Source organism: Pan paniscus, chromosome 13, assembly GCF_029289425.2.
Source record: "Pan paniscus chromosome 13, NHGRI_mPanPan1-v2.0_pri, whole genome shotgun sequence".
In the NCBI taxonomy this organism is placed as follows: Eukaryota; Metazoa; Chordata; class Mammalia; order Primates; family Hominidae; genus Pan; species Pan paniscus.
The window spans coordinates 93,748,348-93,763,548 of record NC_073262.2 but is presented as its reverse complement, the minus strand read 5'-3'; the positions used below and the strand labels follow the sequence as shown (position 1 = coordinate 93,763,548).

The 15,201-nt window shown below is 35.2% G+C and overlaps 1 protein-coding gene across 8 annotated transcripts in view; it reads left to right on the top strand.

Moving 5' to 3' along the window:
- The window catches only part of STAT4 (signal transducer and activator of transcription 4), a 218,659-nt gene that overhangs the window by 167,079 nt on the left and 36,379 nt on the right, over positions 1-15,201 (top strand). For all 8 annotated transcript variants that reach the window (XM_055108904.2, XM_063595505.1, XM_063595504.1 and 5 more), the window contains 4 exons: positions 4,872-4,970; positions 8,002-8,094; positions 11,421-11,499; positions 14,676-14,761. In XM_055108904.2, the coding sequence (XP_054964879.1) occupies positions 4,872-4,970; positions 8,002-8,094; positions 11,421-11,499; positions 14,676-14,761 (357 nt within the window). The remainder of the gene's footprint in view (positions 1-4,871; positions 4,971-8,001; positions 8,095-11,420; positions 11,500-14,675; positions 14,762-15,201) is intronic.

Below are 15,201 nucleotides of genomic sequence, written 5' to 3'. Positions count from 1 at the left end.
ATGGAATACTATGCAGCCATAAAAAAAGGATGAGTTCATGTCCTTTGCAGGGACATGGATGAAGCTGGAAACCATCGTTCTCAGCAAACTAACACAAGAACAGAAAACCAAACACAGCATGTTCTCACTCATAAGTGGGAGTTGAACAATGAGAATATATGGACACAGGTAGGGGAACATCACACACCAGGGCCTGTCAGGGGATGGGGGGCTAGGGAAGGGATAGCATTAGGAGAAATACCTAATTTGATGACAGGTTGATGAGTGCAGCAAACCATCATGGCACATGTATACCTATGTAACAAACCTGCACATGTATCCCAGAACTTAAAGTATAACAAAAAAATATTTTAAAGAACTTTTTCAAAGGTATTATTAAGAGTGAACCACAATAGTGGATGGATAATGACTGTGGTGACAGATGACTGATTAGAAGTCTTCTGGAATAGACATCTGAGAATCTACCATATATTCTGGTTCTCAATGATTCCATGGACATCTGCCTGAAAAGTTAAATAAGAATCTCATCTATTAGTGATGTGGTTGTTTATCATGATGGTATGACTAGACTATTACAACTCTTTAATGTTTCAGTCAACAAACCATTTAACCATATGTAGAAAAAATATGAGTCCTGGTTCTTGTCTGAAACCTTCTACTGAGAAATTTTGGAGAGATCAAGAAAGTGCCAGCATCAAAACTTACAAAATGAAGACAATAATTGTGCACACTCTACAGAAATATGCATTGCTGTCATGCTTGATGGCCCAGAAGACATTATTTTATGGAAAAATATGAGTGCCAATAAATCTAAGTTTAAAGGAGATTCAGAAAAATTGAACTCTAAAGTGAAGTAGTTTTAGGAAGACATTAGCCAATTTATTACACATATACTTCCCTTTTAATATACGTACATAATACTGATATATTAGTAAATATATATGTTGAAATAAATCGAGTTTTACCAATAAAGAAAAAAATAAAAATTCTAAGTGATAAAAAGCATTGTGGTATACTTTGTATTTTTGTTTCAAGGCAAAAAGCATTACTAGAGATAAAGGTCAGTGCATGGTAATAAAAGATTTCATTGACCACTAATATATAAAAGTCTAAATGTGTGTGACAGTAGCACAAGAAGAAAAATTCACAGAGTAGATTTTAACTTACCTTTTTCAATGACTGCAAAAATCTATCAGGCAAAGAAAAATCAGCAAGGATGCAGAAATTTGAACAAAACAATTAACAAACATGGTTTAATAAACCTGTATGAAATATTTGTGCCCATCAACTGCAAAATACATATTCGTTGCAAGCTCACATGAAACATTTACAAGATATTAATATGCTGGGTCATAAAACAAGTCTCAACAAATTTAAAGTGATTGAAGTCATTCAGAGAATGTATTCTGATTAAAATTAAATTATTCTAAAAATCTGTAAAAAAAAAAATAAATAGAAAATCCCTATGTATAGAAATTAACAAATACATTTTTAAATAAGTCACCTTAGGACAAAGATGAAATCCTGATGGAAGTTAGATGATTAAAAAGGAGGAAAATTCTATCAATATCCACATGATATATGATTTGTATATGCAGAAAATTCCAAATAATATACAGATATAATTTTAGAATTAATAAGAGATGTTACAAAAGCATTAGAATCAGAGTTTAGCAAGGTTGCTGGATTCAAAATCAATATACAAAAATTAATTATATTTCTATATAACAGCAAAAACAATGAGGAAAAAGATATTTATTCTAGTATCAAAAAATACCATCTACAGAAATAAACCTAGTGAAACACATATAAGATTATAATGTTTAATAGAGAAACATTAAAGAAGACATAAATAAATAGATTAGAACACAAGTATAAAGATACCAAATCTCCCTAAATTTTACCTAAAGATTTAGTGTCATTCAAATTCTCAACCAGGGTGTGCGTGTGTGTGTGTGTGTGTGTGTGACTTGACAAGTTGATTCTAAAATGTATATAGAAATATAAAGAAGACCTATTCTACTTGACATCAAGACTTACTATAAAGCTGTAGTAAAAAACACAAAAAGATTATCTATTGATGAAGCAGAGAGAGAACCGTAAGATGGAATGGAGTCCAGAAACAAGCCCACCCACAAAGGAACACTTGATTTATGACAGAGCTGGCCCAGCAGAGCAGTGGTAAAAGAATAAGATGTTCAGTAAATGTTATTGGAATTTGGTAGACATGTGGAAAAAAATGAAAGAAAACTCTCATTATTAACAAGCTCCAAGTTAATTACAATCAATGGTGCAAAACCACAAAGAAAAATCTCCATGCCTGCAGCTTACAGAAAGATTTCTTAAATCATAAGAAGCATAAAGTTTAATAAATGATTTATTAAAATTTAAAACCTCTTCATTGACACTAGAAGATAGGAAAAAGATAAGCCATAGAGTAGAAGGTATTTGCAATAAATTTGCATGAGAAACTGATACACTACAGAAAATGAGCAGTTTCTCTTTTTCTGGCATGCTTCTTCCTTCCTCCCACTAACACACACTTAAGGGTTTGTTTTATTGTTATTTTGAGGTTCACGTACTTAGTAACTGCTGAAAGGTAAATATGAGTATGTCTTTGATACTTAGGAAAATAGAAGTGCTCATTTGTTACTGAATCTATAATGATCAATTTTCCATAAGATGTTTTTGTTCATACATTTAAGTGAGGGACTTAGGAAAAATGCAAAAGGAAAGTGAAAAGATATCCTGGATGAAAACAGCGGTGATTCCTGGCTCTTAACAAAGAAGAAAAAGTGAGTAATTTAACCATAAAAGTATGGGGGAAACTGAATCTGAAAAGGAAGGTAGAAGAAGTTCAAGTAAGAAAGGAAAATGAAAAAAGTGTACAACACAACTGAGAAATGTTGAAAGGTATATCTGAATGATCGGCATAGAAATATTCCTGCAACAGTGAGAAAAACAGGCAAATAATGGTAATTCTTGGGTTCTTAGAGGAACTCTGAGAACTAAAAAGGATCCTAATCTTGGATGGCAAGAGTTTTCAAGTTTACATGAATAGCAGAGCTTCCGAATTAGCCCTAGGAGAAGCCCTTTATTTTTAACAATGAAATAATATTAAAATAAATTGAGAAAAATGAGAAAACATAGCTTTTCTTGGAGCGTTGAATATAGGTTACATTAAAAAAATAATACATGGGAAAATTAACATCAGGAACAAATTCTAACTAGAGAGAATCTGAAATTGTCGACACGCGGAAATGGAAAAAATGGTATCTCCGCTTCATAAATAGGATCATTTTTATTTCTTTACCTTCTGAGTTTCAGTCAATTTATTTTTGTTTTTTTCATTTGGAGACTTTTGATTTAAAGAGAAAAAAGAAAGATTTTGGACGACTGTAAAATATGTAAGAGCAGGAATTCAGATAGTTGGTGTTTACTCTTGTTTTACAAATAGAAGTGGTAATTAACATACATCATTTAATAAAACAAATAGAAGTGGTAATAACAGACATCATTTAATAAAATTGTGGCAGCAAAGTCAAAGTCAAAAAAGTTTACAACCAATAACCTATTTTTTCTCTAGAAAAATCTTCTAGTTTATATCTGTATAGTCTATTTTTGATTGTTAATTTTCCACTTTGTGGATTTTTGTTTTATTTTTTCTGCTGCTAACCTTTTGGTCATTTCATATATATTCACACCAGCTTCAGGGAGGAGGGCTGAGGGAAACTAAATAAATGCATTTTTCTACTGTGCTTCCTGTTAATCTTGCCCTGGAAAAAGTCCAGTAACAAAGAAATTTAATACTATTGACTAAATTGATAGTGTTGTTCAGATTAGTTCTATACATTAAGGTTAGAAAACTCAGACACCTACAGAGGCCTTGCAGGTAAGGTAAATGAGTGTTTGGGACACTCACTGGTGGGCACTATGTCAACCCTGGGTAGTACATACTTTCTCCAAAGGGATTCCAGTATTTTAATTTGCACCAAGTAACTGATGGCTGAATTAGGCCCACAGGCTGCCAGTTTACAGTATCTGCATCATTAACCTTGGTAATAAAAGATGTATATGCTTAGATGTCAAAAATATAGTTGCTGAAACAATGTATGATATAGTTTCACTCTAGTATACTAATGCAGTTATGAGCTAGTTGACACAAACAGTACCAAATAGGGACAGAAACAAATGCTTTAAGCAAACCATGACACACAGTTAACAAGTGAAAAATTGAGACCACCTCATTCATGATAATTTATAGGAAAGTAACTTTTATGTAAAACCTGCCCAAACTTTGGGAGGCTGAGGCAGATGGATCACCTGGGTTCGGGAGTTCGAGACCAGCCTGACCAACATGGAAAAACCCTGTCTCTACTAAAAATACAAAATTAGCTGGGCATGGTGGTGCATCCCTGTAGTCCCAGCTACTTGGGAGCCTGAGGCAGGAGAATCACTTGAACCCGGGAGGTGGAGGTTGTGGTGAGCCGAGATTCTACCATTGCACTCCAGCCTGGGCAACAGGCTGAAACTCTGTCTCAAAAAAAAAAAAAAAAAAAAAAAAAAACTAAAGTAAACTGACCCTCCTAAGTGTGTGTTCAGGATCTTTCCTAAAAAGGTGCTCGAGAACCATTTTTCATTGTTAAAAGTTATTTTTGAGGACAAAGAGATAAATATGCTCTCTTTAGGGGTCTACGTTTACAGTATGAGTTTCTCTAACTTTCTTATGGAACAGATTATTGGAACAAATCCCAAGTAATTTCACATATTTAATAGGAGATTGTTGTTGTTTTTCAAGAGGTGATATTTTCTTATGATACATATATTTAAGCTTTATGTTAGTTATTTTTGCTCATTGTTTTTTTTTTCAGGGAAAATTTCATGGAAATCCAATGCATGTAGCTGTGGTTATTTCAAACTGTTTAAGGGAAGAGAGGAGAATATTGGCTGCAGCCAACATGCCTGTCCAGGTAATATTTTCTGACCTTGTGATCTTGTTATCACCTTGAACTCAATTTTTCTGAAACAGAAATTATTATCTTTGGTAGGGTACAGTGGCTCACACCTGTAATCCTAACACTTTGGGAGGCAAAGGTGGGAGGATCATTTGAAGCCAAGAGTTTGAGACCAGTCTGGCCAATGAAGCAAGACCCTGTCTCCAAAAAAAAAAAAAATTAAAAATTAGCTGGCTATGGTGGCACATGCCTATAGTCCTAGCTCTGTGGAGGCTGAGATAGAAGGATCACTTGAGCCCAGCAGTTCAAGGTTGCAGTGAGCTATGTTCACACCATGTACTCCAACCTGGGTGACAGAAAGGGACTCTGTGTCTTTAAAACAAAACAAAACAAAAAAAAAAAAAAAAGAAAGAAAGGAGACATTTTTAAAGAACCTTTTCCAGCTTCTTTTACTTATGTTAGTGGTGCCACCATCCTTCCAGTCACTTGCAATCAAGGTCTTAGTATCATCTTTGCGTAGTTCCTTTTCTTCACCCCCATGCTAAGACAATTACCATGTCTTTCCAGAGTGTATGTCTGGAATCTTATCTATACATCGTTTCCTGTTTGTACTGGCCACACTCTGTTCCAGGGTCCTACAATATTAGCCTAGAAATATAGTAATCACCTCCAAGCTGAATTCCTGTCATTCCCACTCTGCCTCTTCCTATATGTTCTGGTCTTGCTCTACAGCTGTCAGTTGCTTCCATATCCTACCTCACAGTGTAAACCAGTCCGTGAGCAGGAATTTTGTCTTACAGAAGTTCCATGAATACTTGCTTGTTAATTGTGTGAGTGTACTTTACTCTAACATAGTTTAGATTATATTGTATCCCATTTTCCTGGATGAATTCAGAGTCCCCACTAAAGACGAGTAGAGGAATCAATGCAGTCTTTAATGAATACTTTTTTCAGTTAATCCTTACAAAAAGGAAAGGGTGTGTAATTAATTTTCCAAGTGACATCCTCCATAATTCAATAAATCATACCATTATATTTATTTTTGAAGGTCCAACAAAAGTATTTTTTTTGTTTTGTTTTTTGAGACAGAGTCTTGCTCTGTCACTCAGGCTAGAGTACAGTGGCGTGATCTCGGCTCACTGCAGCCTCTGCCTTCCAGGTTCAAGCAATTCTCCTGCCTCAGCCTCCCAAGTAGCTGGGATTACAGGCACCCGCCACCACACCTGGCTAAGTTTTGTATTTTTAGTAGAGACAGATTTCACTACATTGCCCAGGTTGGTCTTGAACTCCTGACCTCAAGTGATCTTCCCACCTTGACCTCCCAAAGTGCTGGGATTACAGGTGTGAGCCACCGCCCCCGGCCAAAAGTATCGTTATTTAACTCTTAAAAAATTCTCATGTTTAGTTATTGTCAGGTTATGGCTGTTTTGGGAGGACTTTGAAGTTTTGACAACTTTATTTTTTAGATGAAGAAGGATGGTATCATTTTTATTTAATATTAAAACTATAGTAAGTTTCTAAAGTACATATAGTTTGATTTAGTGCCTTTGGGGTAAAAATTAAGATACTTTTATGAATATATGGTGTTCTCACATGTATTCTCAGCTGTCCTTTTTTGAACCCTTCTTATATCTAGTTATTCGTCTGTTGCACGTGTGTGTGTGAGAGAGCGTGTTCTCTTCCAATGTCAGATATCAGTCAAAATGTTTGTTTGAGTATATGCTCATCAAAGTCACTCTGAAAATAATTTGCTAGTACCACATACTACCACAAAAGAAGTACTGGTTATTAAATTTCAACTAGGTAGACAAATAATGGAGGCTGATGAGAGAAAGAGAATTTTATAAAGGCTTTACCAATTGTAAGAGTGTGGTATACTGGAAGAACATCTGATCAAGAGTCAAGGACATGGGCTCTACTTGAGGTTACTGCACTGAATTTGCTGCGGATTTTAGTTATCAACCTTTCTAACCATGGCTCCCCACCCAACTTAAGATGAAGGGGCTGCTTACATCTCTAATAGTTATAGAACTTTTTATCTAAGGAACACACCCAGTATCAGATTATTAGAGTAGCTAAGACGTTCTGCTTGGAGGAACTGTCTTTTTGCTTAACCAGGCTAACATTTTTATGTTTTCTTTCATAAACTCCCTTTGTTCTAAAGTAAAAACAAATCTCATCCCAGCAGATTCAACATCCCCAATTCTAAATTTAGGGCCAATTTAATGTAGTTTCATTATACCATTTTAAAAATTACACGTATTGGTTTTATACAATTTCAAAAGTTATATAGATGTTATAGAGAATTAGAGACAAAATTTTTAAAATCATCAAATTACCTGTAATTTCACTATTCAGAGAGAACACATTGGTAAGATTTTGGTGTATATATTCTCCCAGTCACATGTACTTGAGTTTACATATCTATACATCTGTCCATGTACTTGCAAATGTATTTATACATACATGCGTATATATGTTCAAGCAATAGAGATAATATATATATGTTTATATTTATATATGGTGGGTTTGTTTGTTTGTTTGTTTGAGACGGAGTCTCGCTCTGTCGCCCAGGCTGGAGTGCAGTGGCACGATCTCAGCTCAATGCAACCTCTACCTCCCGGGTTCAAGTGATTCTCCTGCCTCAGCCTCCCAAGTAGCTGGGACTACAGGCGCACACCGCCACACCTGGCTAATTTTTTTTTGTATTTTAGTAGAGACAGGGTTTCACCATGTTGCCCAGGCTGGTCTCAAACTCTTGAGCTCAGGCAATCCACCTGCCTCAGCTTCCCAAAGTGCTAGGATTATAGGCGTGAGCCACTGTGCCTGTCCTATATATGGTGTTTTTATAATCTGCTCTAGTCTTCAAATTTTAACCCTTTAAATTTTATGTCATTAAATACTTTTTTACAGCATGATTTTTTAATGACTATAGAGTATCCATATCACATTGATCCAGACCTCAGGTCGAATTGTATGCGGTATGTATTGCATTCATCATAAACCTTTTCAAAACCAGAGAGATTTCAAGACATTCTTTTTCCAGGGGCCTCTAGAGAAATCCTTACAAAGTTCTTCAGTTTCAGAAAGACAGAGGAATGTGGAGCACAAAGTGGCTGCCATTAAAAACAGTGTGCAGGTAAGTGCTTTTATACAGATACCTAGAAAGTCTAGATACTGTCCCCATATAACTATGCACCATTCTCCCATGCACCCAAAGTTAGTGTATACAGAAATCATAGGGCAATTTGTTAATAAGATAAATATCTCTCACATACTATGTTTATATAAGAATATTTCTTTATGGGAAACATTTTAACTTCAACTTGAACTTCTTTGATATGGGGCTATTCAGGTTATCTATTTCTTCTTGAATGAGCTTTGGTAATTTGTGTTTTTCCAGAAATGTGTGCATTTGATCTAAGTTGTTTTATTGGCATAAAGTTGTTCATAATGTTTATTGTCATTTGAATATCTGTAGAATCCGTAGTAACATCACATCTCTCATTTAATATTGATACATTTTTTTCTCTTTTTTCCATAATCAGTCTATCTAGAGATTTATCAATTTTATTGATCTAGTGAAGATGTCTTAAATAAGACTTTCTGCCATGTTGTATATAAAATAGGATGTTAATTTCCCTTCCAAAACTTACATAGCATTCATTTCCTTGCCATTTATAAAAATAATAATTCCATCAAAATAAACTATAAATATTTAAAGATCAACAGTCCCATATATTATCTGAATAGTAGGCAGAGGGTTTAAATTTATTTTCAGACTTCTGATTTAGTGATCCTCCATAACAAGTAAAACATGAATGCAAAAGTCTGGGCTTACACTGTTGTGAGAAAGAATCAGACAGACCTAGGACAAAATACCTTGGCACATTATAATGTCAAAACCAATGGCTCTACTCACTCTGCAAGTGTGTAGATTAATAATCTACCATTATTAATAATCTGCCATGCAAGGCAGGAGATTATTATTTTACTACAGTAAGAATACTTAAGCACATTAATCAAGTGCACAGATGGGTTTTGCATCCAGCACAAATTCCTTTTAAAATCCTAAGGAGTAGGATGCAGCAGAGGCCAACATTTTTTGGACCCCCGAGCAGATCTTTACCAGGCCTGTACATGGATCCCCAGCTGTTTTGAGTATTGACAGCCAATGGCTTCTCTGGTGAATTGACTCTACGGGGAGACTTCGGCTGCCTTCAGACAATGACTGAGTGACAGGGAGTTGTGGGGAGAGAGGCCAGACATCTTGCCTCAAGTTGGGGTTAACCTTTGGTGCATGTTATGCTCCTGGGTTTCTCAAACCAAAGTTAGACCTAAGTGAAGACCACATGCTCACTTAGCTCCATCCTCTTCCTTTTCCCTCTCTTGTATGTCCTTTCTGCTAAGAGGACTCCTTCAACAAATCCCTTGTACCTGATCCCTGTCCCAGGGCCTGATTCCAGGAAGCCTGGCCTGACTTTTAGGCAAAGCAATGCTTTTCAATCAATGTAATTCCCCCACTTATGCCATAACCTCAGTTTCTCTACGGAACATTTGGAATGTAGCTCTCAGATCATTCAGAGAGCTTTTGAAGATTATTGCTGGGTATTTTCACCTTTTGCAATTACTGATGACAATATACTCTAGAAGCCCCTTAATTACTTACCATAGCATTGACTTTTCAGAGATCTGGCATTGGTTTAATACACTTTTCATTAGAAGATTCTGCAAGATACTGCCTTCTTTTAGCTTTTAATTAATTTTGAGATCAAAAGATGGAACCACAGTATATCTCTGCTTTAAAGCTATCATATTTTATTTTGTACATTTTCTCATGCATGTAGGTTCCATGAGTTTAGTAGCTCAGAGCCTTCCATGAGACTTTGTTCTGCAGAAACTTAGCATCAAAGTAAAATGCTACAAGTGGTATTGGGGTATACTGAAAAGAAAGAGTAAAGACTGAAGCTAGACTAGACTAGATTTGAATTCTAGCTTGAGTATGTATTATTATATGACTTTGGGCCTCAGTTTCCTCACATGAAAAATGGAAATAGTTTACTTTGCAGGTTGCCGAAAGGATAATCTATGTAAGGTATAGGCACAGCACAGGTTGCTCAAAATTGGTAGCTGTTATTACTACGGGTGGGTAGACAGTGTATCATGTAGTCAGTAGCTACTACTTTGTTTCTTTTCTAAGGTTTATAAGTATGGAGAATGTCATTAAGAGAATGAGATAACAGGGATTAGAAGAGTAATAATAGCTACTACTTATGAAGCATATATTTGGTACCAGGCACTGTTTTAAGCAGTCGAACTAATGTAATCCTTATAACAACTCCTTGAAGTAGATACTGTTATCCTTCTTCGTCCCACCCCCACACCCCTTTTTACAGGCGAAGAAGCTAAAATGCAAAGACATTTGCCCAAGTCCATGCAGCTAATAAGTCATAGAGTTAGGACACAAATTCAGACTCTCTTCCTCCAAATTCTATACTTTTTGTAACCAATCATTTAAAATTCGGATTAAATTTTATTCTGATTAAAATTTAAAATTTGTGATGAGAGCGTTGCTGTGGTAGATATATGTTTCCTTAGAGAAGACTTCTTGGAATAAGCAGGCAGTAGAAAGTTTGACTTTTCTAAGAAGAAAAGGAAGTACAGTAGTCTGAATCTAGGAAGTGCAGTGGGTCTATCTTTGGTTAAGGGTGGGGTCAAGGTTAGACTGCTGGATTTCCCACAGACTTCTCACTGAGCACCTGAGTGACCTTGGACAAGTGAGTTACTTCACATCTCGTGGCCTCTGCTTCTTCCTCTGTAAAAGTGAGGATAACCGACTTCATGGGTGTTGTGAAGACTAAAGGAGATAATATAAAAAAGCCTTTAGCCCAGATCTTGACATTTACTATTATATCTGAACAGGAAAACATCACCAGGTTTGGGGAAAAGTAAAGTAAAAATCTCAAAGACAGAATAACGGGAGACACAGAAGAAGCATAGGCATATTTCAAGAAATAGAAAGAAAAAAATATTTAAGCTGAATTGTCATAAGCTACAGCATATTTAAATGAAGATTTCAGCAAAAAGTGATCATTGATACATTAGTACAGAGTTATATGAAATACCCAAGGGTTCTAAAAGGGCAAAAATATTCATATTCTCCAATTAAAAAAAGATTATATGCATAGCATCATTTGGAAGTAATTAAGAAATGAGCAGGTAGATGCTGAAAGACTTCCAGGCAAGTAAAAAGAGAGAATAGCTGGAAGGGCAAGTTCAATCTGGTTCTTCCAACATTATCCAACTTTTATATGAATTAGCTCTTTAGAAGCGTGGGTTCATTATGGTCTTTGGTTGCTGTTGGAGATTGGAAGCACCAAGCAGTTTTTTAAAATACTTATGATGTTGTTTGATTGACATGCTTAATTGTGACAGCAGAGTGAGTATGTTTTCTTTTGTGAAAAGATGACAGAACAAGATACCAAATACTTAGAAGATCTGCAAGACGAATTTGACTACAGGTATAAAACAATTCAGACAATGGGTAAGTTTTTGTTTTTTCTATAATTATGCATAGAGACAAAAAGGCATCTTGAGTAGAGTTTTCTCACTGACAGAGTGGATAAATTTGATCTACTTCCTTAGGTGAGCCTAGGGAAATACAGGGAGTATTTTCTTGTTTTGCTTCTTCCTTATCTCTGCATATAAATATGTCTGTGTGTGTGTGTTTAACTGTGTGTGTACCCATCTATATCCAACCAATTCCAAGTAAATTACCAACAAATTCAACATAAATTTCAAACTGCATGAGGAATTACTCCTACTTCAGCATAGGTCTCTAAAAAATAAAAACCTTCTCCTATAGAATCAAAATATAATTATCACAGAAACAAAAGTAATAATAATTGCCTAACATGATCAGAGAATTACAAGTAGTATTTTAATAATATAATTTTCTAAGATTATAAAATAGAAATGTGTTTCATAGAAGAAAGCATAAAATATAGGCAAAAGCATTAAAAAAATAAAAATCTCATGAAATCGCACTATCTACAGATAAATACTGTCAAAATATATTTCCTTCCAGCCTTTTCTCTGTATGTTCACATACATACACATCTATGTATTTATTTTCAAAAAATGAAATCATATTGTATATAATTTTGTGTACTGCATTTAACGTTTTATTTTTTAAGTATTTCCTCATGTCAAAAAGTCTCCAAAAACATAATTTCAGTAATTGCATAAATGTCAAAATGTAAGGTCACCGCAATTTATTTTACTATTTTTTCTGTGGTTAAACACTGAAATTGTTTACAACTAGGTGTTTTTTAAAAATGAAGGGGAAGAGAACATTTACAAGTCCTAAGATTTACAAATAATAATAGAAGAATAGTTTAAAGTATGTTGCAATTAATGGGACAATTGACAAGATTCTAATTAGGTCTAGTTTAGTTGATGGAATTGTGCTGATGTTAATGTACTTGTTTTGATCATTGTGCTTACTATGTTTATGTAAGAGAACAGAAGAAACTAGGTGAAGGATATATGAGAACTCTGTGCTATTTGTGCAACATTTTTGTACCTCTAAAATTATTTCAAAATAATTCAAAAAAGTAATCAGATATAAACTTTCCATTTACAGAATCATCTTCGACTATTCAAATTTTGGCCTAAAATGTATCTTGAAGGAAATATGAATGATTGTGGCCAAACATTTAACTTTTCTACATGAAGATGAGATGTTTTGGGTTCTTCTCCTGATATGCTTAAGATGCCTTGACTTCCAGGAAATATTATTCAAAATGTTCACAATTATTTGTACATACAACTTTTCCATTCAGAAGAAATGGCACAAACATGGGTTTCATTATCAAAGGGGAGTCCATAACCCTATAAGGGTTTAGAACAACTGTAAATTTAATCAAGTGATGTTCATTGAAGGCAGCCTTATTCCAAATTTTATATGCAAACTACTAATTTTAAGAATTAGATTATTTGAACTTAATTTGTTATGATTTGAGTCACTTTTTCAGTGCTTCATGTCCATTATGAATTAAAATGATCATTTTTATCACCTGAATCCACAAATATTTATTTTGTTTGTCCCATCCAGTTGTAAGTGAAAAGAAAAATACAAGGGAAACAAGCTATTATATCCTTGGTGAAGACGGGAAAGGTTAGCTAAAGAAGTTTTCAGTTGCCAAAATGCTACATAAACAAGATTTTGCTATGTATGGGATCTAGGAGTTAGTGAATTTGTGAATCATTACAACCAGAAATGAGTTCCTGGAGATTAGTCCTAATTTGTAGAGAAATTTGCCACAGTGTTGTTCTGGGGCCTCTTTTTCACAATTACACAAGTCAAATCAGCATTCCCAGCCCCCATTTTTCATGAACATGAATGGTTGGTATAAACAGGCACTTGCCATTGTAGGAGCAAAAAGGGAATCTTCTCCCTTCACCCTCTGAAGGTTGATTGAATATGGACTAATAAAATGTAGATCAGTAGGAGAAAAAGGCATGCAAATTAATTTAACATGCACAGCATGGGAGAATAGCAGGAGAGTGGTTACCCAGTAATCCAGTGAGGTACAGATGCTTATATGCCCTTCTTCATAAGGGAAAGGGAGATTGGAAATGTAGAAGCAAATTATTTTTAAAGTTAATGAATGGACCCAATGCTCAGGCAGTGGTTAATAAATAGTATTCTTGGAGAATTGACTGGAGAACAAACAACGGTTTGGGACGAAGTTTGGGCTCTAGGTGTGGTGTTTAATTTTCAGACTTTTCCTCTGTGATATGAGTTTTAAGTTTCTCTGGTTAATGAAATTTCAGGGAAGGGATCAAAGGCAATTGTGTTCCTCTTAGGGGTCCAGTTTCTAGGTAGATCAGGGAGCTTCTGAGCACTTCATGTGTGCTATGGAGAGACGGAAGATTGAGAGAGACCTTGAGGCTGCTGCTTTAGTTCCATTATTTTGGGGTGTCATTTTCTGAGCCCCACCACTATGTCAATAAAGTTTAATGTTCAAATTAAATAATATAATGTTTATTTATTGCATGTATCCCCCTGTAAAAAAGGATAAATCCTTTTTTTCAGTCAGATATTTTTCTAAGTTACAACTCTGGCCCACTGCTAGTTTTAGGATGAGGCGAGCGCATTTTGAAAAAAAAAAGAAAAAAAAAGTGGGGGAAAGTAAAGAACTTAGTCTTTATTAGTTCATGAGACTAGGTAGATAAGACTGTAACTCTATCAGGCAGTTTCTCATAAAACCTGCATATGAAGCAGAGCAGGGAGGGGTAGGTGAAGGCAACAGAGAGTCAAATATGATTTAATCAGGGGCACAAAGGGTGATCCCTGCTTTCCTTACTTTTACCAAATAACCAAGTAAATAATTAATGTGGAGGTATATAGTAAGGCATCCATTACAGCAACTTTATCTCCTCTGTCCACCACCACCAAAACAAAACAAAACAAAACACCCAGTGCAGAATGGTTTTTCCTGAAGCTCTAAAATAAAGAGGTCCTTTTTTGCATGCTTGGATGTGATTCTCCCTGGCAAAATGAGCAGACAGACTTCCAAGCTCACCTCTAGTAAACCCAATTAGTCTCTTACCGCATAAGTTCTCCGGGCCAGGCTGTTTTAGGATGGTGGATTGAGGCTGACTTGACTTTCAGGAATAGAGAGAACTCTAAATCTGATCTCTTTACCTTTGCAGATCAGAGTGACAAGAATAGTGCCATGGTGAATCAGGAAGTTTTGACACTGCAGGAAATGCTTAACAGCCTCGATTTCAAGAGAAAGGTTAGTGAAGAATTTTAATTTGGGCTTTTGCCTATTTTTCTCCTTTTTTCTAAACTTAGACTAACTGAAAATAATCAAGCTGTCAGATTTTTATCAGTTCCATTTACTGAATGAAGAAACGGCAAGGTTTCTAGGAACAGTCCCACGCTGTTTGCCATGCTTCCCTTCATGAGTTTACAATGCTGGACCCCTTTAGAGCCTATTTATCTTGCTTATGTGATACATTTACTGTAGCTAACATTAATTTCAAGGTGGAAATTTTACCCAATTTTTATTTGTCATTATTTCAGACGTGGCTGTTTCAGTTGCTGTACTTAATATGCTGAGATGGGTTCCACTGCACATATATAATTAATATAGTATTTGATGACTACTAAAATTTTATTGGAAAAATAAGTGTTCTAGTTTCTACTCTGAGAAATGATGTAGTGTTAAGCAAT